This window comes from Ovis canadensis, chromosome 19 (assembly GCF_042477335.2).
Source record: "Ovis canadensis isolate MfBH-ARS-UI-01 breed Bighorn chromosome 19, ARS-UI_OviCan_v2, whole genome shotgun sequence".
Taxonomy (NCBI): Eukaryota; Metazoa; Chordata; class Mammalia; order Artiodactyla; family Bovidae; genus Ovis; species Ovis canadensis.
In genome coordinates, this window is record NC_091263.1 from 41,937,146 (window position 1) to 41,958,708 (window position 21,563).

Consider the following 21,563-nt stretch of genomic DNA (forward strand, 5'->3'; position numbering starts at 1 on the left):
CTGAATGACAAACCATGCTCTCTTATCCCAATACCGAGAACACAGGTACATATTTCACACATGCATACAGACACACACACATATATTTACGAATATAAACATGTCTGTCTAATGAATGGCCAAATGTTAGGACAAGAAAACTGACTTCATCATCTAGGCAATGAGAGACTGATGTAAAATTTTGAGCAGGTATTAAAAACCGGAAACGTGTTTTATGAAGAAAGCTAAAACTCCAATACTTTGGCCACCTCATGCAAAGAGTTGACTCATTGGAAAAGACTCTGATGCTGGGAGGGATTGGGGGCAGGAGGAAAAGGGGACGACAGAGGATGAGATGGCTGGATGGCATCACTGACTCGATGGATGTGAATTTGGGTGAACTCCAGGAGTTGGTGATGGACAGGGAGGCCTGGCGTGCTGCGATTCATGGGGTCGCAGAGAGTCGGACACGACTGAGTGACTGAACTGAACTGGAACTCAACTCTATGGGCACATAGATGGATTGATGAGAGGGTGAGACCACAGCTGGGGAGACCAGCCCAAAGGTTAGATAAGCTTCTCACATGGTGTAAAGATGAAAAGAACTGGGTTTGAAATCAGTGCAAGTGGCTCTGCCACTTACTGTGTCACCTTTGTCAAAGTCCGTAACTGCTTTGAGCCACAGCTTTTTTAGAAAATGGAAAACTATTACATTTAAATGGAGCTTTTGTGAAAATTAATGAGTTCAATTCCACAAAATTCTGTCACACAGCCTTGTAAATCCAGTCATCCATTAATCCCTTCATGTATCGATTTAGTGAGTTTTGATAGAGCATATTCTTATGACAGTGGGGCTGCTGAGATATAAAAGACAGACTTGGCATATTGGGGCCGTATGCTTTGTATACCCCAGGTGAATTTGCATTCTAAAAATTTTCCAATAAAATTAAAATGGCGATGGTAAGAAATTAAAGAAGAATGCAAAGAAAGAGGATGACCTTAGAAAAACATGAACAGGATAAAATTGAATGAATCAAACAAATGTAGGAATGATGATTAGCAAATTACATGGGCGTTTTAGTAACAACACAGTACAGAAGTTGTAGGGTTTTGTAACGGTCACTGTAAGAACAGGAAAATGAAATGTTGACTATGAGATGGCATTTAGATTTCCAAAATGTATCCAGAAGGCAAGCAGAAAATGCATGTTTTGAATCAAAATTTTGTTCAACACAGCATTGCTATAGGCACAGTGGTAGAAGCATCACGAGTTCTGAGAAAATGTAAAGAAAAATGATAGTTATCACTTCTGAACATTTCTATGTTATACACTGTTTTAAGTGAATGATACGGCATATCTTATTTCTTCCTCAGGACAATAGCAGAGATAATTTCTATTATTATCCTCAATTTACAGATGATGAAACTGTGGATCAACAAGTGAAGGAATATACCATAGGTCAGGCAGTTTCAGGAAAGGGATTTGTGGCTGGGTTTGTCTGACTCTTGAAGATACAGACTTGAGTTTAACCCAAGTTTAACAAGTGGAAGGAAACAACGAGGTGGTCAGTGGGAAAGGGAGCTTATTTAAGAAAAGTGGAGCATGGGAGTTATTGGAAGATGTATTTTGCTTTTGTACATATGATCTTTGCATGTTTGAAATCATATATGAGATGATGAAAGAGACTGAAGTACAGATAGTTGTAAAAACAGAGAGGGAGAGGACATATGTATACCTGTGGCTAAGTTGATGTGCGACAGAGGCCAGCACAATACTGTAGAGCACTTGTCCTCCAATTAAAAGAAATAAAATGCAAAAAAACCCAAAACAGCAATATGAACGCACCAGCAATTTCCGTACACGGTGATGGACAGGATGCCGCAGGAATAAGCCCTCCTGTGATTTCTGCCCTGGCACCTGGTTTCAGGATCTAGAAGAATGAGAGCTATTGTCTTGGGTACCTCATCAAGCTTTCTGATTGTGAACATTAAAATAATTGTGAACATCTTAGATTGTTATTGAATAATTTAAAATATATAAGTGCTGGAATATTAGGGGGAAAAGAGATTCAAAAGGAAAAAGGGAGTCTTGCACTTCTAGAATTCTTTTTATTTGTCAAAGGGCTTGCAGGCCTGTGATGCTGGAGATTCCCTCTCAAAAAGCCTGTGAGGTTCAGAGGGCAGGTGTTGTCCACAGTTTACAAATGAAAAACTGGGAGGTACAGACTAATCCCAAAAATAGGCAATGCCAAAGAATGTTCAAATTACCACAAAATTGCACTCATCTCACATGCTAGCAAAGTAATGCTCAAAATTCTCCAAGCCAGGCTTCAATAGTATAGGAACTGAGAATTCCTAGTTGTTCAAGCTGGATTTAGAAAAGGCAGAGGAACCAGAAATCAAATTGTCAACATTGGATCATAGAAAAAGCAAGAGAATTCCAGAAAAAAAAAATTTGCCTGTGTTTCACTGACTATGGTAAAGCCTTTGACTGTGTGGATCACAACAAACTGTGGAAAATTCTTAAAGAAATGGGAAACCCAGACCACCTTACCTACCTCCTGCAAAACCTACGTGCACATCAAGAAGCAACAGTTGGAACTGGAGATGGAACAACAGACTGGTTCCAGATTGGGAAAGGAGTATGTAAAGGCTCTATATTGTCTGTCACCCTGCTTATTTAACTTACATGCAGAGTACATCATAAGAAACGCTGGCCTGGAGGAAGCACAAGCTAGCATCAAGATTGCCAGAAGAAATATCAGTAATCTCAGATATGCAGATGATACCACCCTTATGGCAGAAAGTGAGGAAGAACTGAAGAGCCTCTTGATGAAAGTGAACGAGGGGAGTGAAAAAGTTGACTTAAAGCTCAACATTGAGAAAACTAAGATCATGGCCTCCGGTCCCATCACTTCATGGCAAATAGATGGAGAAACAGTGGAAACAGTGGCTGATTTTATTTTGGGAGGCTCCAAAATCACTGCAGATGGTGATTGCAGCCATGAAATTAAAAGACACTTACTCCTTGGAAGGAAAGTTATAACCAACCTAGATAGCATATTATAAAGCAGAGACATTCCTTTGCCAACAAAGGTCTGTCTTGTCAAAGCTATGGTTTTTCCAGTGGTCATGTATGGATGTGAGAGTTGGACTATAAAGAAAGCTGAGCGCCAAAGAATTGATGCTTTTGAACTGTGGTGTTGGAGAAGACTCTTGAGGATCCCTTAGACTGCAAGGAGATCCAACCAGTCTGTCCTAAAGGAGATCAGTCCTGGGTGTTCATTGGAAGGACTGATGTTGAAGCTGAAACTCCAATACTTTGGCCACCTGATGCAGAGAGCTGACTCATTGGAAAAGACCCTGATGCTGGAAAAGATTGAGGGCAGGAGGAGAAGGGGACAACAGAGGATGAGATGATTGGATGGCATCACCAACTCAATGGACATGGGTTTGTGTGGACTCCAGGAGTTGGTGATGGACAGGGAGGCCTGGGGTGCTGTGGTTCACGAGGTCACAAAGAGGCAGACATGACTGAGCGACTGAACTGAACTCAACTGACCAATATTGCTTCCGTTTTATGTTTTTATTTTTTTTTCATTTTTGGGGGACCATGAGGTTATCGATTTTTAGCTCCCCAACCGAGAATTATACCCATATCCCGTGCATTGGAAGGGGAAGTCCTAATCGTTGGACATCCACGGAAGTACCCCCCTTCCCCATACATCTTTCAAACTGACAGTTCTAGGAGGCATTTGATACACTTACCAGAGGTTCATGCACAATCAAGCCCTCATTGACTGTAGTAAGTAATGTACCACGTAATGATTTTTCCTCCATCCCTTTTTTACTCACCTCAGACTCTTACTTCCTGAGATAATCATCCATATACACTCAGTCACTCAAGTCTTTCTTGGCTCTGCTTTTGGGGAAGAAAAACTAAGATACTGTTGACTTTGTTGAGTAAGCCGTTGTTTTTACAGAAGGAAACACTTATTTTCCCAGGACATTCATATTGCCTGCCATGATAGAATTTTCCCTTAGAAACTTCAATGTTGATTAAACATTTTGAGAATTTGACTAACCTGTTAAGTAGGAAAGGGAGCAAAAGAGGAGGAGATGCTTTAAATTTGGAGGTTGGCATATAGAGCAGAAAATAATGGTTAAGTTTATGTCCTGCTGATACTGATGATGATTAAGAGTCAGTGGGTTCTGTGTTATATGCACATTTGGGCAGCCTTCCAGAAGCTTCAGCTTTTGTCAGGAAAAAGGAAAAGTCGTGATCATCCCCTGAACCCTAGTTTTCTTTTTCTTTTTGTAGTAGGGCATCCTTTACTGAGATTTTTCAGCTAATTGTAGTTTTACCTGTGATCGTGGAAGCTGGATCATTGCATGGGATTCTTCTTTATTTATAACATCTGATATCAGAGAGATTCAGACCAAAATCTTCACTGAACTGCAGTTTTGATCTTTATTGTCTTTTTGGATGTGTTCATTGTGTTTTTTTTTCCCCAGCTTTTTACTAACACGGACGACTTCTCTTAATGGAAGCTTTGTGATTCCTTCAAAAGCAGTCTTGTCATTGACACTGTTCGGGTAATGATTTAATTTGGTAACTGTAAACCATTAAGCATTTCAATATTAAACTTTAAAGGGATTTCAGGAATTATATGTAGATTTCTATTATGTTGCTAATATCTGTATTCCATTTGCAATTTAACTATCACTATTGGACAGTATTTTGCATTTTAATTGAAAAAGCAACATGTCACCTCATAGAATACAGTAGGGTTGTGTTATACAAGTAGTAAAGCTCACATGCAGTTTTCAGTGATGCTGATTTTATTAGCTTCTGGTGTTTTAATTGCAAGTGATCACAAGGTGTTTTGAGACTGAACTCTAAAATTTTAAACTTTAGGTCCATTTAATCAGCTGGCCACAGTTTCAGATTTATTGCTACTTGTATGTTCCATTTTAATCCTCTTAGAGGAATTTTTTTCCCCTTGGCATCTCTTATTGTCATTTTTTTGTATTTATGACATACTCAACTGCACATATGTATATCCAGTTCAACATATGACCTTTTCCACCATTTCTCATAAAATTATCTATACAGAATTCTTTGGTCAAAAATGTATAGGCCATTCTGTAACATCCATCCCACCATAGTAGACCTTACCAGTGCATATTTTATTTTATTTTCTGTCTGCCGTATTGTACTTGATGTTTCTCATTTCGCTTAGCTGAACACATCTTGTTGCTCAAGAAACAAGTGCTTTTTGTTGGGAAATGGTAGTCATTCTTTGGCTAATTTTAAGTCCTACAGCGGTAGAATTATGTACTCTAAGCCTATGAATCCACATAGAGAAACCAGCATCAGTGATATGTAGCCAGTAGACTCAGACTCCAAACTGAGCACGTGCGTGTCAGAGGAAATCGGAGTCACCCCTCACTCCTCTCGGTGGGCACTGCTCCTGTCTTGTGGCCTTGTCTTCCTCTCTCTGGTGTGGTGAGATCAACTTGAAAGTGAAGTGTGCAAGCAGCCCTTAGAAAACCTGACCCAATATAGAAAGTTAACATGTGTCAGGGTGAACTGCTTTATACACCAAGAACGGCCCACGTGCATATTCACAGGGAAAGCGATTAGAATCCGGAGTGTATCTCTCCCGGCTCTGCGTTCCTGCCTTTAATGTCAGTTTGGGAGTTACTGTCTCCAGGGTGTGATTAGAACTTGAGATGTCTTAGAGCTGCAAAGCGCGTGGCCAGAAAGGCAGTCAAAATGAGCCACTTGTGGGCTGTAGGTGGTGTGGAAGAAGGCGAAAGAAAGTGAAAAATGTGGAGAGGTGGCTTTTATCTTTGTTGTGGTATCTTAGTTCCTTGACCAGGGATCAAACATGCACCCCCGGCGCTGGAAGCGTGGAGTCAACCACTGGACTGCCAAGGAAGTCTCTGTCTTTGATTTTTAACTCAGATTTCCCCAGTTGTATATACACTAATTTTGTGTGTGTCTGTGTATTTAGTTTTATACAGTGATCACATGTAGTTTTATATCCACCTCATGGTCGAGATCCCTCACAATGCCCTTTTATAACCACTCCCATAGTCCTGCCCCCAACTTCCCTAAACACTGGCAACCACCAGTCCATCCTCTTTCTGCAGTTCACATTCAGCTTTGGTCCTAGGTATAGTTCTTTTTAGGTGCTCCTTATCACGTTGGTTTCTTGAAATCTGGCTTTGGAGGCTTCAGAATAATGTCAGAGTTTACAAGAATTAGGAGATAGGAAGAAAAATCTGAGAAGTTTCTACCAAATAATGTCTGGCATGATTTCTTATTTATTTTGACTCCTAGACAGGCCTTGTTCTAATACAGTTCTTGTCAAGATTGAACCATATGAAGCTTTGACTTGAGTTTGGGGTTGTATGTGTAATCTGTTGGGATATATCAGTAATCTGAAACTTTGGATGTTTATACTGCTTTTATCTCTATACTCCCTAAGATTCAAAAAAAAAAAAAAGAAAGAAAAAAAAGAAAAAAAGCTGGGAAAACACTTACAGTGCTACAGTTATTTTTTCTTTGCTCTTCCTGGTGCATATTCTCCATGAACTGGCCACCTCAGGTTTCCACAAATAATGTACCTTGCCCTTACATACTGTGGGGCTTCCCAGGTGGTGCAGTGGTAAAGAATCTGCCCGCCAGTGCAGGAGAGGAAGGAGACACAGGTTCAGTCACTGGGTCCGGAAGATTCCCTAGAGGAGGGCATGGCAACCAACTCTAGTATTCTTGCCTGGAGAATCCCATGGACGAAGGAGCCTGGCCAGCTACAGTCCACAAGGTCTCAGAGAGTCAGACACACACACGCCTTTATATACTGTAGAGACAGTGTCACTGCAGAGCAAGGGACGGACATAGATAGTGTTTAGGCAAAAGAGATTTTCACCTTTGGAGGAGAAGAGACATTAGTTTCTGTAGGAGTTTTATCTTTTTTGGTGTATTCTAGGTAAAATCAGTGGTGAATATGTTTTCTGATGTGAAGTTATATGTAATAGGAGAGAACAAGGAATTGGACAAGAAATCAGTAAAAATTATGATACATACTTGGTTGTCAGAAAATAACGATTTGAAACTTTTTCCATGTATGGGCTAACATTCTGATATGATGTACTCTTCTATCTAGTCTTCAGAAAACATTCCGGTAATGCAGTTTCAACTCAGTTACATTTCAAGAGCCTTACTGTTTTGGTAATGCTGCTTTGGGTTATAGATTTAAGATGATATAATGCTATGTTATATGATGTTTGTAGGGTAAACTCTGAATAAGTCCCTGAACACTATATTTTCTCCTTCTATAGTCACACATATGATGAGTTTTGCTGATTGTTTTATTCCATGTGTATAATCTAACAATTCAATACTATTTTTGGTAAAAATAAAATGAAATAATGTAGGGTTCTTATTTCCCTTTGATGTGTTGATTTACAGTGCTTAGAATATTCATATGTGTCTACAGTTTGTAGTTTTAGCAATTTGAAGGTAGTTGTTTCGGTTTTTGCATTTTTCAAGGCAAAGTTGAAATTTTTGAAGTTGTATCTTAAAATTCATGCTCTGCCTTACTTTTCATAGTCACCACATAGGCAATTTATATCAACCCTTAAAAGCTATGAAGTAAGTATATTCTTTCACAAATTGACAGTGCAATTGCGCTGATACAGAAAGTGACACCTCATGGTGTATTAACTGTGGAATCTACAGTATTTTTTTTTTAATCAGAGTTTAGAGAAACAGATTTTTCTTCTCTTTCCTCATAGTCTTAAGCTTTGTTCAAAATGAAGCCCATAAATTTTCTCCATGCTATAAGCTGAAGAATATGAATTAGAACTTGCTATTCTGGATTATTATTAGAAGAAATCAAATGGTTTTTAAAAATAATCACTGGTGGTCAAAATAGTATTTGCCTTAGTTGCTTTATTAAATACTTAAAAATAATTATGTGGGCAGTGATAAAAGCAGTTTGTATTTTTTTCACTATAAATAAAAAGAAATATGTGAATTTAATTTACTGGATTAGTGAGAATAGTTTTTATTTTTATTACTGACTTTCTAGAAACACTAATAAATCAAAATCCAAAGTTTCCTTCTCAAAGCAAATGCTGAAAGTTCTAAGGTTCCTGAGAGGGATTTTTTTTTTTTTTAATTTTCCTATAAAAAGAAAGGAATGTCTCTTGTACGAACATTTTAAATTTATGGTCCTTTCTGAAATCCTGTTTTGTTTGTTTTCAAATCAGATCTTGAAAATTTTAAAACCAAAATGAGAAGCGCAGTGTCGGTGCGCGAAGGCCAGGGAGTCGTCCTGCTCTGCGGCCCCCCGCCACACTCTGGAGGTAACAAGTGCTATGTTTTTGCTTCTTATATTTATTAAATAAGTTTAAGGGCAAGACCCACAGCATATGTGCTCTTATTGCTTCCATAAGTTACTTTGAGAAACTTGATAATCAAGCATTGTTCTGTCGGCTGAGTTGGAATATAAGAAACTCAGCAAAACATTGTGTATCTAGAGAAGTTTACAAACGTGATTTTCTCATTCCAACAAAAAAGGTCTAAAGGCAGGCAAGATCAAGTTCATTTCAGTTACCTAATGGTGCTGAACAATGCTTCATCCTTACACTATTATCATTTGTTATTCAGTTTTAAACCATGACATACATTGGTGTCTGTGGGGTTTTTCCTCTCTTTCCCTCTCTTTCTTTCTGTCTCTCCCCGCTGCCTCATACACACACACTTATTGATATATGCTGTTGGACCTCTTGATATATATGTAATATGTATTGAAAATGAAATATGTTTATATATCATATCATTTTTATTGAGGTGTTGAAATTGCAAATTTTATGCTACATTGGTATAAATTGAAATATCGCTGGAAATTCAGGACCTTAATGAAATAGCTGCAAGAGTAAAAATGAACTTCTGCACATATGAAAGTAATTTAATAAGCTCTGTTCCCCGTTAAGAGCTTGGAGTGCTGGTTGGATTTTCCTCTCATGCTCCTGACCAGAGGGGAGACTGAAAAGTTTTCTCCCAAGAAAGTAAAGCTTATTTAAATGAAAATATGCTAGACTTCATTTGTTTCATGACATCTGAACCAAAGTCCTTGTGGCCCTTTGGTGAGCTGGCAGTTTAAATCACAAAACCATCAGCCCAGTAAAACAGACATTTCCCATCTTTAGTATCTGATCATTTGAAATGTCTAAGCCAGCTGCACACTGCAAATTTGGGGCATATCTGCCTTGCCTGCACTCGTGTTGGTGGGTATGAGTTTAAATTGGGCTCCCCAGTCTAATTCAGCAGTATATATTTTGCTGACATTATGAAGTTCCATCAGATCTTTGACTTTGAAGGGAAGCATAGGTTCTTTTGATTAGCAAGAAAAGTAACTGATCTCAAAATGACTTGAAGAAAATAGGGGCATTTACTGGCTCATATAACTGGGTTGATGACGTGCTATCTATAGAGCTGTGTGGTTAACATGGAGATGCGCCACCCAGAACAACTCGCTGCCTCACTGTGGGTAGTGGGGTCAGCCAGTGGCCTCCTGCTCTCAGCTCCTTCCCAGTCTCCTTGGCTGCAGGAGCCACTTGCCTGTGGTCTCACCCTTCCAGGTGCTGTGTGCATCTGGTGTCTGAACAAGGAGAGGATGTCTTGGGCTCAGCCACTTCTGCCTGTTAACACTGGGCAGTTCTGGTGGCCAGTGCTCTATCCAGAGCTACTTGCCAGGATGACCATGGCTTTTTTGGATGACCCCAATTTGACCTCTTTCTGATCTCAGATCCTGCTTCTGCCTCCTTGTTTTCACAGGATTTGATCATTAATCAAAATCTTTTATCCCAGACTCTAGTCTTTGCTCCCTGAGAACCGAAACTACTGAACCTACTCGTTTAGCCAATTTCATAAGCAGTTTATCTTTCTTGGTATTTTTTGGCTCTGCTTCCCTCCGTGTTGATTCTGTTGTTCTGTAGACTTCCTGTGTAGCACAGGTGGCCCCTGGCAACTCGGCTCGCCTGAACCTTGATGCTAAAGATCCTCTTGGACCAGGCAGCCTGTTGCTCAGTAGCTCCTGATTTTAATTGGACTGGCCTTGCTTATGAGAGTTTTCCCTCCAGCAAAGGGCGGAAATCAGCTCCATCTAATGACAAGCACTGGGATAAGAAAGACATAGTTTTCAAAGGAACAGTGTTTCATTATGAGAAAAAAAAAAGAAAAACAAGGGAGAGGGATGTGTTAGATACACACTAACCACTAAAACAGTGTTAGAATTACAGCTAGTAAGCAAGTATCAAAATAACTAAAATTTACTGTTTAAATCAACATAAAATAGTAGCTGGGCAGTCTTGTTTATGATGTATTTGGGAAATGTTGACCCGATTTTTGAGCCTGCCTAGATGATCTTCTTTCAGTGCTTTTATGATGTACTCTCTGATGACAGAGGAGGGGCTTTTTTAGTTGCACACAGTGAGGATGTCTTAATAAGCTGTTGGATAAAACCTATTACAAAAGATGAATCATTTCTATTGTCATAAAATTGGAGAACTGCCCGCCAATCACAGCTCTTCTCATGTAATGACATCCTGATTTCTCTCTGCCTTTGGTGACTTCATATAGTTCTCCTTTCATTTTTAAAGCTCACAGTCTGGGCTGACCATGGAAGTCTGTAGAATTGTTGGCAAAGAAGGAAAGAAATCTGCCTGGATATGGTGCATCAGCTCTTAAGAACTCGGGGCATGCACGGGAGAACAAACAACTGAACAAAAGCATACTTTCCTTCATGCTAGGTTGTGCAGGGAAATGATAGGGACCAGAGCAACAGATTTAGACACCGAAAACAGGATTGTCATTGATCTAGGTCTAGCTAATGCTGTGCCTGCCAAAACGCAATTTATATCCACTGCTCTGCCCCTTGGTTTGGGAGCATCTTGAAGACAGAGCCTATGTTCAAGTTTTCTCTGCACCCAAGTGCCCAGCACAAGGCTGGTTTATAACAAGCAGTCAGTAATTAATAGTTAACAAATGAACATATTCATGAAATGAATAGAGGAATCTTTTTAGATTTGGCCAGTGATAAATGCTCTTTGAGAATGTACTACAAATCCTGTTTCTAGAGATAGACACATTTAACAGCTGATATGCCCTGGGCACTAAGAAGACAGGTGCAGACACGGACAGATCACAGCAAACTCTGACCACAGCAACTCTATCTGCCCTGCTTCATTTTCTTGTGGACTGGGAGACTTCTAATCCAGGGGAGGATATGAGGCAGCTTAGAGCAGCTAAAGCTATGACCTCAGGGTTTATCAGCACGCATGATGTGGGGCACTGGCCGCCCCACTGTGATCCATTTTGTCTTTTTCCCACAAAGTCCCATTGTCCCTCCAGGACACGAGTTTCCCTTTTCTGTCTTCATCACTGTGTTATTTTTATTTACTTTGCCATGTTTCTTCCATTCTGCTTGGTCTCTTCTCATTGGTCAGGAATGTTTAATGTCATTGTTACTTTCTGATTACCGAAGATCCCCTCATATTTTATTCATCTGTCATATGCTCTAATAGAGTCATAGCCTGGCAGAGTAGACACAGGGGCAAAATAATAATAGAAGTCATGACAGTAATAATAACAGCAACAAATAATAGTACTCCCTATTTACTGAGTACTACTTAGTTGCTAAGCAGTTTGCTGGCTCTTGGTGGAAATATATCAACTTCTAGGAGATTCTTTTGATTGAAAGTGTGAAGAGGAACTGGATAAGTGACAGGGAGATAGATATGCAAGGAGAGAGCCTCAGCAGGAGTCCCAAAGTGTGGACACGGCATATGTTCCTCCTACTCCCTTAATGAATTCATGTATGCAGATAATTTATAGGAAAGTAGCAGCAACCTGGAGCTGCTTTGCTGAAGAGCAGTCCCCATTTATTTGATGCCATAAGAAAGAAAAATTGTTTCACGATGGGTGACAATTAGAAATGTTTCTTGGGAGTCCACATGATTCCTAAGCAATGCAGGCTACTGTCATTTGACAAGACTCTTATCTCTCACTCATTGTGTGACCTTTCTGCCACTTCCTATTCATCATCATCTCTGCAGAATAATCCAGTACTTCTTTAAGGCGAAAAGGATTTGTATACTCTTGAAAATTAGTTGGAAGATCAGGAATTTAGCAAGCCAAAAATAAGGTACCAGCCAGGGATTATCTGTGGCTTAATTATTATTCTAGTTACCAGTAGTGTGAAAAGCTGGGAATTAGTATAATTACCTGTCAGTTACTGATTTCACTACAAGATCATTAGAAATTCAAATGCACACAAAAAATTATCCTAGTATAAATAAAGATACAACACTGGTTTATGAGTCCTTTATGCTAAGTACTAATTAGACAGGAATTCATAGGTTAATCAAATTATTGCATACACACATGTTAACAAAGACTTGATTTTTGTCCAACCATGGCTGATGAGATTTATTCTAAGTAAATAATAGACCTGAGTGTTTCCCAGTGTTTCATAAGCAAATGACTTTGGTGTCTGATTCAGTTTCCCATGTCTGTGCTCTGTGAATATTCTTGCAATAACAGCCCTGGACACTGTCATCCACTTACAGCAACACAGCCTCTGAGATGTGAAAAGGAGAGTGTGAGATGCCAAACAACAAGTAGTGGAGGTTAAAGCAACTTCATCCTAAAAATTGCTTTGTAAATCCTGGTGTGACAGAGGTGAGAACTGTCAGTAACATAACCATATGGCATGGGATTTACACCCTCTGTAGCAACATCTTTCCCCCCCCTCACCTTTACTGAGGACCAAAACCCAAAAGCTAACTCAGATAGTTTAGCTGGGGGGACTTAAAAAAAAGTTTCCAAGTAGTAATGTTCTGGAAAGATTCATCCAGCTACTAGACTTTGTTTCAAGGGAATGAGATATTGCCAAGCATTTTCAATGTGATTTTGACCCCAAACAGTAATTTCCCTAAATACCTTAATGTGTACACTCAGCACTGTCTTGTCTCGGGCACTCATTTTTCCTTGAACTACACCTCTCTACTGTTCAGGTTCCTAATTTATGGAAACTTAGTAGCTGGATCCCAGGTGGCTCAGTGGCAAAGAATCGCCTGCCAGTGCAGGGGATGTGGGTTTTATCCCTGGGTCCGGAAGATCCCCTGGAGAAGGAAATGGCAATCCACTCTAGTATTCTTGCCTGGGAAAGAGGGGAGAAAGAGTTGGTCACAAAGAGCTGGACACGATTTAGTGACTAAACAGCAACAATAGCTTTTTACAAAACTTTGAGGTAAAGAATACGTAGATTGCTCATGGGCAAGATGTGCTTTCTGCCTCCCATGCTATTTGCATCACTGGTCACTGTATAAAAGGTTTTTCTGAGAACCCAGCAATTTCCCATTACCTAGAACAGTGTATCTGAAAGTTGCGCCATGCACGCCTTTATACTGTCATAGTTTGTGAAATCAAAATACAACGGATGATTGGTGGGTTACTGAGGAGTAAGCCTCTATCTACACCACAAAATATCACTCCTCATTTAATGCCCCTAACCCTGAAAAGCAGAGGTATGTTAACATGTCATGACAAAGAGTTAAGAGAATCCATCTCTAGACTGACCACATCATATTTTTCAATTGTAAAAGTGTTTTTTGACTGTATGCTAATGTTGATGTGACTGTCGACATTTATAGGAGTCCAAATGTTAACAAATTCCTAGCGACATTTAGACCAGTATGTTCTGAATCTGTTGACACAAAAGCCTCAGTCACTACTTATGTGGAAAACAATGAAATATTTTGATCTCTCAAGGAAGTGTCTATTGTAGTAAATACGCTTATTCCTGGACATTCATTTTGTAGTTGGAAATGAAAAATGCCCAGTTTCTCCAAATTACTTAAACACAGAAACTGTGAATTAAAAATATTCCTTGAGGGGGGTTCAGGATGGGGAACATGTGTACAGATTCATGTTGATGAATGAATTTATGTTGATGAATCCTTGGCATATTCATGTTGATGTATGGCAAAACCAATACAATATTGTAAAGTACTTAGCTTCCAATTGTAAAGTACTTAGCTTCCAATTAAAACAAATAAATTTAAATTAAAAAAATATTCCATCCAGCCTTCCATCTGTTCACCTACCCATCCAACTATTTTATTCATGTTTTGATTTATTCATGCGTTCCTCAAGTATCTGTTGATGTAGGAAAGGTATTTATATCTTATAATACTACTTTAACAATAATAAATATAGCCATTTACTCGAACAATTTTAATATTAAAGAGAATAAAGTAGAAAGCATTACTGATAAGCTTGATAGTTCAGTTCAGTTCAGTCGCTCAGTCGTGTCCGACTCTTTGCGACCCCATGAAGAGGAGCTGAAAAGCCTCTTGATGAAAGTGAAAGAGGAGAGCAAAAAAGTTGGCTTAAAGCTCAACATTCAGAAAACGAAGATCATGGCATCCGGTCCCATCACTTCATGGGAAATAGATGGGAAAATAGTGGAAACAGTGTCAGACTTTATTTTTGGGGGGCTCCAAAATCACTGCAGATGGTGACTGCACCCATGAAATTAAAAGACGCTTACTCTTTGGAAGAAAAGTTATGACCAACCTAGATAGTATATTCAAAAGCAGAGACAAGACTTTGCCGACTAAGGTCCGTCTAGTCAAGGCTGTGGTTTTACCTGTGGTCATGTATGGATGTGAGAGTTGGACTGTGAAGAAAGCTGAGTGCCGAAGAATTGATGCTTTTGAACTGCGGTGTGGAGAAGACTCTTGAGAGTCCCTTGGACTGCAAGGAGACCCAACCAGTCCATTCTAAAGGAGATCAGTCTGCGGTGTTCTTTGGAAGGAATGATGCTAAAGCTGATACATTTGTATCAGTTCAGTCGCTCAGTTGCGTCTGACTCTTTGCGACCCCTGAATCGCAGCAGCCCAGGCCTCTCTGTCCATCACCAACTCCCGGAGTTCAATCAGACTCATGTCCATTGAGTCACTGAGGCCAGCCCGCCATCTCATCCTCTGTCATCCCCTTCTCCTCCTGCCCCCAATCCCTCCCAGAATCAAAGTCCTTTCCAATGAGTCAACTCTTTGCATCAGGTGGCCAAAGTATTGGAGTTAGCATCATTCCTTCCAAAGAATACCCAGGAGTGATCTCCTTTAGAATAGACTGGTTGGATCTCCTTGCAGTCCAAGGGACTCTCGAGAGTCTTCTCCAGCACAACAGATCAAAAGCATCAATTCTTCAGCGCTCAGCCTTCTTCACAGTCCAACTCTCACATCCATACATGACTACTGGAAAAACCATAGCCTTGAGTAGATGGACCTATGTTGGCAAAGTAATGTCTCTGCTGTTGAATATACTATCTAGGTTGGTCATAACTTTTCTTCCAAGGAGTAAGCGTCTTTGAATTTCATGGCTGCAGTCACCATCTGCAGTGATTTTGGAGCCCAAATAAATAAAGTCTGACACTGTTTCCACTGTTTTCCCATCTATTTCCCATGAAGTGATGGGACCGAATGCCATGATCTTCGTTTTCTGAATGTTGAGCTTTAAGCCAACTTTTCCCTCTCCATTTTCACTTTCATCAAGAGACTTTTTAGTTCCTCTTCACTTTCTGCCATAAGGGTGGTGTTATCTCCATATCTGAAGTTGTTGATATTTCTCCCGGCAATCTTGATTCCAGCTTGTGTTTCTTCCAGTCCAGCGTTTCTCATGATGTACTCTGCATATAAGTTAAATAAGCAGGGTGACAATATACAGCCTTGATGTACTCCTTTTCCTATTTGGAACCAGTCTGTTGTTCCATGTCCAGTTCTAACTGTTGCTTCCTGACCTGCATATGGATTTCTCAAGAGGCAGGTCAGGTGGTCTGTATTCCCATCTCTTTCAGAATTTTCCACAGTTTATTGTGATCCACAGTCAAAGGCTTTGGCATAGTCAATAAAGCAAAAATAGATGTTTTTCTGGAACCCTTTTCCTTTTTCCATGATCCAGCGGATGTTGGCAATTTGATCTCTGGTTCTTCTGCCTTTTCTAAAACTAGCTTGAACATCAGGAAGTTCACGGTTCACATATTGCTAAAGCCTGGCTTAGAGAATTTTGAGCATTACTTTACTAGCATGTGAGATGAGTGCAATTGTGCGGTAGTTTGAGCATTCTTTGGCATTGCCTTTCTTTGGGATTGGGATGAAAACTGACCTTTTCCAGTCCTTTGGCCACTGCTGAGTTTTCCAAATTTGCTGGTATACTGAGCGCAACACTTTCACAGCATCATCTTTCAGGATTTGAAATAGCTCAACTGGAATTCCATCACCTCCACTAGCTTTGTTCGTAGTGATGCTTTCTAAGGCCCACTTGACTTCACATTCCAGGATGTCTTGACAGGAGTGTATCAAATCAATATTCTTTGAACCCCAGCCAAACTGCTCCCCAAATGAAATGCAGTGCACTCATACTATAGGAAGTAAGAATCCATCTGTCCTCAAGGGCTTATGGCTCCACTGGAAGGGAGAAAGATGGGGTTGCTGGTGACTGGTTAACCCTGTACTGACAATAAGTGCTGTTATTCAGCTAGACACTGAGCTTATTTTTGATAGCATCAAGGAAGGGAGTATCACTCTCTGCACCAACCAACTGAGCCTCAGAGCAGTCAGGTGATTTGTCCAAAGACACACAACAGTAAATTTGACTTCAGACCCAGGTCTGTTGCTTTTTAATGGAAAATTTTCTTATGCTTACAGAAATTGCAGGCTTCAGTTTTCCGATTTATATACTGTCTGCATTCTGGGACATCATTCTCCAAACCCTTTTCATAGATCCACTGATATAATTAAAATATTTGTTAAGCACCACCACCCAGTGTACACAGATGCATACACACTGAGACAGATGTGCAGGTGCAGGGAAGTCAAACCAGGCATCTAAGAACTAACGTCTGAATCTCTGTTTCTTATGTGTAAGGGAATAATCACAGAACTTATAGGGTGGTTGTGAGAATTTATGAAAATAATGTATATGAATTTATGTCTGATTTATTTATATAGATCAAAATATACTATAATGCTAATATGTTTACTGTGGAGAAAATGTGAAATTAAAATATCTAAGTACATTTATAAAGAGGGTTTATTTTTATTTTCTTCTTATACCCCAAGGTACATTTGTACATTTATCTGGAATATTGGTAACCCGTTTTAGAAAGCATGGTTCTAGAGAGTGGGTTTCCTGCTTCCAACCATCAGGGTCAGATTATCTGTGGTTGGAGACTTTAGACTTGCCTGCGTGTTGCTTACCAACACAGTGATACTTAGAGGATTAGAGATGACTTTGAGGTGCCCGGCCTGTAAAAACATCAGTGACTGTCTCTCCTCCTGGGGATTCCCTCCTTCACCTCCACAGCCTAGACCTGCACCTAGTCTGTTCCAGCTAGTCTCAGCTGGTTAGCCCAGAGAAGGGCCAATCAGCTACTCTCTCCTAGAAGTTAGAAAATTGACCTGACAGGCTACCATGTTTGAATTTGGAGATTTGAGGCAGAACTTCCCTATCATGCTGAGAAAGCTGATGCACATAGAACAGAGAAGCAGCCCTTCAGAGACTGAAAACAGAGACCAGGGACAGAGTGAAGGCTAAAGACTGCCTGGCTGCCGGCCTCCAGCCTTCCTACCTTAGCAGCTGCTCTCTTACCCTTTGTCGCCATGAAACAGCCCCAGTCTAGGGATATGTTTTCTGTTCCCTTTATTATTTTAAGCTGAGTCTACTGGGTTTCTGATTTTGACATCCAAGGGCTCGAGCTAATACAAAGGGCATTATGGTTAGGGCTATGCCAGTGTAGAGGTCGAGAGGTAATATAACTGATGCAAGGAGAAGAGGAAATTTAATGTAAAAAGTAAGGGAAGAGAAGTTACATGTCTGCACAAGAGCCCCTGCACTGTTCTAGCATCCTTTTGTGATTGAAGTCAGCACAGAACATACCATAAGTGGTCCTGGAAGGAGATAGGTCACAGAAGACAATTTGAAGAAACTGCATTTAGGGTTATTTACCTGTTCATTCTATGAGTAGGTTCCCTGAAAATTTTAGGACTATCTAGGACTGCTCTGCATATATTTCATCACAGCAGCATAAATTCAGGCTCACTCCACCTCCCATTTCATTCTCAGATCCCATAAATGGTCTGCTATAGTCAGTGAGAAATCATTTTCTCCCACAGGAAAGACCACATAGTTTTCCTTGCTGTAATTCCATCCACTCACGAAGAGAAGTCAGAAAGAGCATTATGCTCATGAAAACAACAAAAAAGTCACATGTGTAAGCTGGAAGTTTCTTCTATAAGAACTTAAAGATAGCAGAGCTCTGACGTTTTCTGCTTTAAGTGAAAAATGCATTATTACTTTAGTACAAATCAGGGATAGTAAAGGCTTTGATTCTTGCCAGCTTAAGCAGAAATTAAGGATAATTACTACTTGGTGGGTTTTGTCAAAAACAAAAACACAGTAACATTAGGTGAAACCTAAGAACTAATTTGTGTGCTAGCAAGAGAGTTAAATGCTCATTGATATGCCATAAAAATGCATTTGTATGTACTAATGTTTTAATTAAGATTACATGAGCTACTGTAACAAAAAAATCTGAAAATATATTAGCTCAAACCAAATCATATTTCTTGCTCAAAGTCCACATCAAGTGTTTTTGATCGTAGGCCCCTGGCTCCATCTGTTTGTGCCTCTCCGTTTCAGTATATAAAATCCATGGTCACTACCTCTGTCTTTGTAGAGTTGACAGAGAAAAAAGGAGGGGAAAGTCCCATGGATGGTTTTTATGGACCTCTGACCCCAGGAGATGGCACGTCACTTAAGTGTACTTTCTGTTGACTGGTCCCCAGTCACACAGTCAGAGCGAGATCAAAGGAGGACCACTGTATGTCCCTGGGAAAGTGGAAACAGGTCTCTCTGCCACACTTAGACACGTACTTTTGAAAATAAGCACAACCATGTTAAAGACACATGAGGTGCAGAGTGTCTCAAAAGTCTGTATTTCATGAACTCTAGTGGCAACATAAGAAGCTCATTTTTGAGAACTTGTTAAAAATGTATATCCCACGATCCCACTCAAAGATTCTCACCCCTTAATGTGGAGTCTTTCCAGGGAATCTCCACTCTTTGGAGCTTCCCAGATGGCTCAACAGTAAAAAAAAATCTGCCTGAAAGTGCAGGAGATGCAAATTGGATCTCTCGGTTGGGAAGATCTCCTGGAGGAGGAAATGGCACCCCCACTCCAGTAATCTTGCCTTGGAAATCCCACGGACAGAGGAGCCTGGTGGACTGCATTGAAGCATTTCAGGAGTTATATTTTGTTAAGTAGGACATGTTGGACTTTAAAAGGAAAGTGGAATTTTTGCTTTGTATAGGACAGTGATGTTCATTTATTTATAAGCTGGACAATTCCTATCTCAGCTCAATTTGTCCTTCATTAACATTGATCCTCTTAGAGAGTACAGCTGCCAGCATGCCTAGGTGCATAGCAGAATATTCCCTGGAGCTCATCCACTTTCCCACGTGTGGAGCAGTTGATAGGTGCCAGGCAGTCAGCTGTGCTTGTTGATAATCACAGGAACTGTGCATCGGTTAAGTCTGCAGAGCTCTCAATCCTTGAGCATCTTATTCTTGAGCAGTTTAGATTCGTTTATTGTTGTTATTGTCTGTGTTTGTGTGTGAGTGTTCATCTCAAGGGGATGTGCCCATCTGGAGTAGAACCTAGGCTGATCTTATCAGGGAGGAGTTTTAAAATCCTTCACCTTCCTTTTCCCTTTTAGGTCTGGCTCTTATTTAAAACCTATTTTTCCCTATTAACTTTAGGAACTTTGACTTTAGAGTGATACCAGGATTGAAAACCAGGAAATTCTAAAATGATTATTGTGAAGTTTTCAGTTAGATTATAAGAATCAGTAGATAACTGCATCCAAAAAAAAAAAAATCACAATGATCTTTGTATATTCTCAAAGATCTACAGGGACCAGCCAAGTGGTTCAGAGGAATGGGCAGGGCCAGATTTTGAGACTTGGACAATTTTTTCCCCAGTAGCATATTTAAATCACTTAACAGCATCATTTATTTTATATGCAGTTTTAAAAACAGAAAATGCAGTTCTTTTCTGAGTTTATGGTTCCAAATAGGAAAAGGAGTACGCAAGGCTGTATATTGTCAGCCTGCTTATTTAACTTATATGCAGAGTACATCATGAGAAACACTGGCCTGGATGAAGCACAAGCTAGAATCAAGATTGCCAGGAGAAATATCAATAACCTCAGATAATGAAGATGACAACACTCTTACGGCAGAAAGTGAAGAAGAACTAAAGAGCCTCTTGATGAAAGTGCAAGTGGAGAGTGAAAAAGTTGGCTTAAAGCTTAACATTCAGAAAACGAAGATCATGGCATCTGATCCCATCACTTCATGGCAAATAGATGGGGAACAGTGGAAACAGTGGCTGACTATTTTTCTGGGCTCCAAAATCACTGTGGATGGTGTTTACAACCATGAAATTAAAAGACGCTTGCTCCTTGGAAGGAAAGTTATAACCAACCTAGACAGCATATTAAAAAGCAGAGACATTCCTTTGCCAACAAAGGTCCATCTAGTCAAGGCTATGGTTTTTCCAGTAGTCATGTATGGATGTGAGAGCTGGACTGTAACGAAAGCTGAGCGCCAAATAATTGATGCTTTTGAACTATGGTGTTGGAGAAGACTCTAGAGAGTCCCTTGGACTGCAAGGAGATCCAGCCAGTCAATTCTAAAGGAGATCAGTCCTGGGTGTTCATTGGAGGGCCTGATGTTGAAGCTGAAACTTCAGTACTTTGGCCACCTGACGCAAAGAGCTGACTCATTGCAAAAGACCCTGATGCTGGGAAACATTGAGGGCAGGAGGAGAAGGGGACGACAGAGGATAAGATGGTTGGATGGCATCACCGACTCAATGGACATGGGTTTGGGTGATGGACAGGGAGGCCTGGCGTGCTGCAGTTCATGGGGTCACAAAGAGTCAGACATGACTGAGCAACTGAACTGAACTGAACTCTGAGTTTATGGAGAGTTTATCAGACATACTTTCCATTTTCTGCTTATAGTTCTTACTGTGGCTTTTTTCCTAATGTCCTCTTAAGTTAAAGTCATTAGATACAGACACACTTGGCATATTAAACACATAAAAATATTTTTTCTTTATTTATTTGAAATTTGCTCTATATCAGTCAAGCTTTTACTAAGTTCTGTTGCAGTAATACATGACTCCAGAGTCTCAATGGCTTATAATAATTTAGATTGATTTCCAGTTTTGTAGGCTCTATGCTGGGGGTTGGATGCCACTATATTCCATGAAACTGAAAGTCGCTCAGTCATGTCCCACTCTTTGCGACCCCATGGACTGTACAGTCCATGGAATTCTCCAGGCCAGAATACTGGAGTGGGTACCCTTTTCCTTCACCAGGGGATCTCCCAACCCAGGGATCGAACCCAGGTCTCCCACATTGCAGACGGATTCTTT

General features: G+C 40.1%; 1 protein-coding gene across 1 annotated transcript in view; it reads left to right on the top strand.

The window, feature by feature from the left end:
• CNTN3 (contactin 3) overlaps positions 1–21,563 on the top strand; it is a 403,835-nt gene that overhangs the window by 203,406 nt on the left and 178,866 nt on the right. Inside the window, exon 5 of the mRNA XM_069562133.1 lies at positions 8,263–8,358. Within this exon, the coding sequence (XP_069418234.1) occupies positions 8,263–8,358 (96 nt within the window). The remainder of the gene's footprint in view (positions 1–8,262; positions 8,359–21,563) is intronic.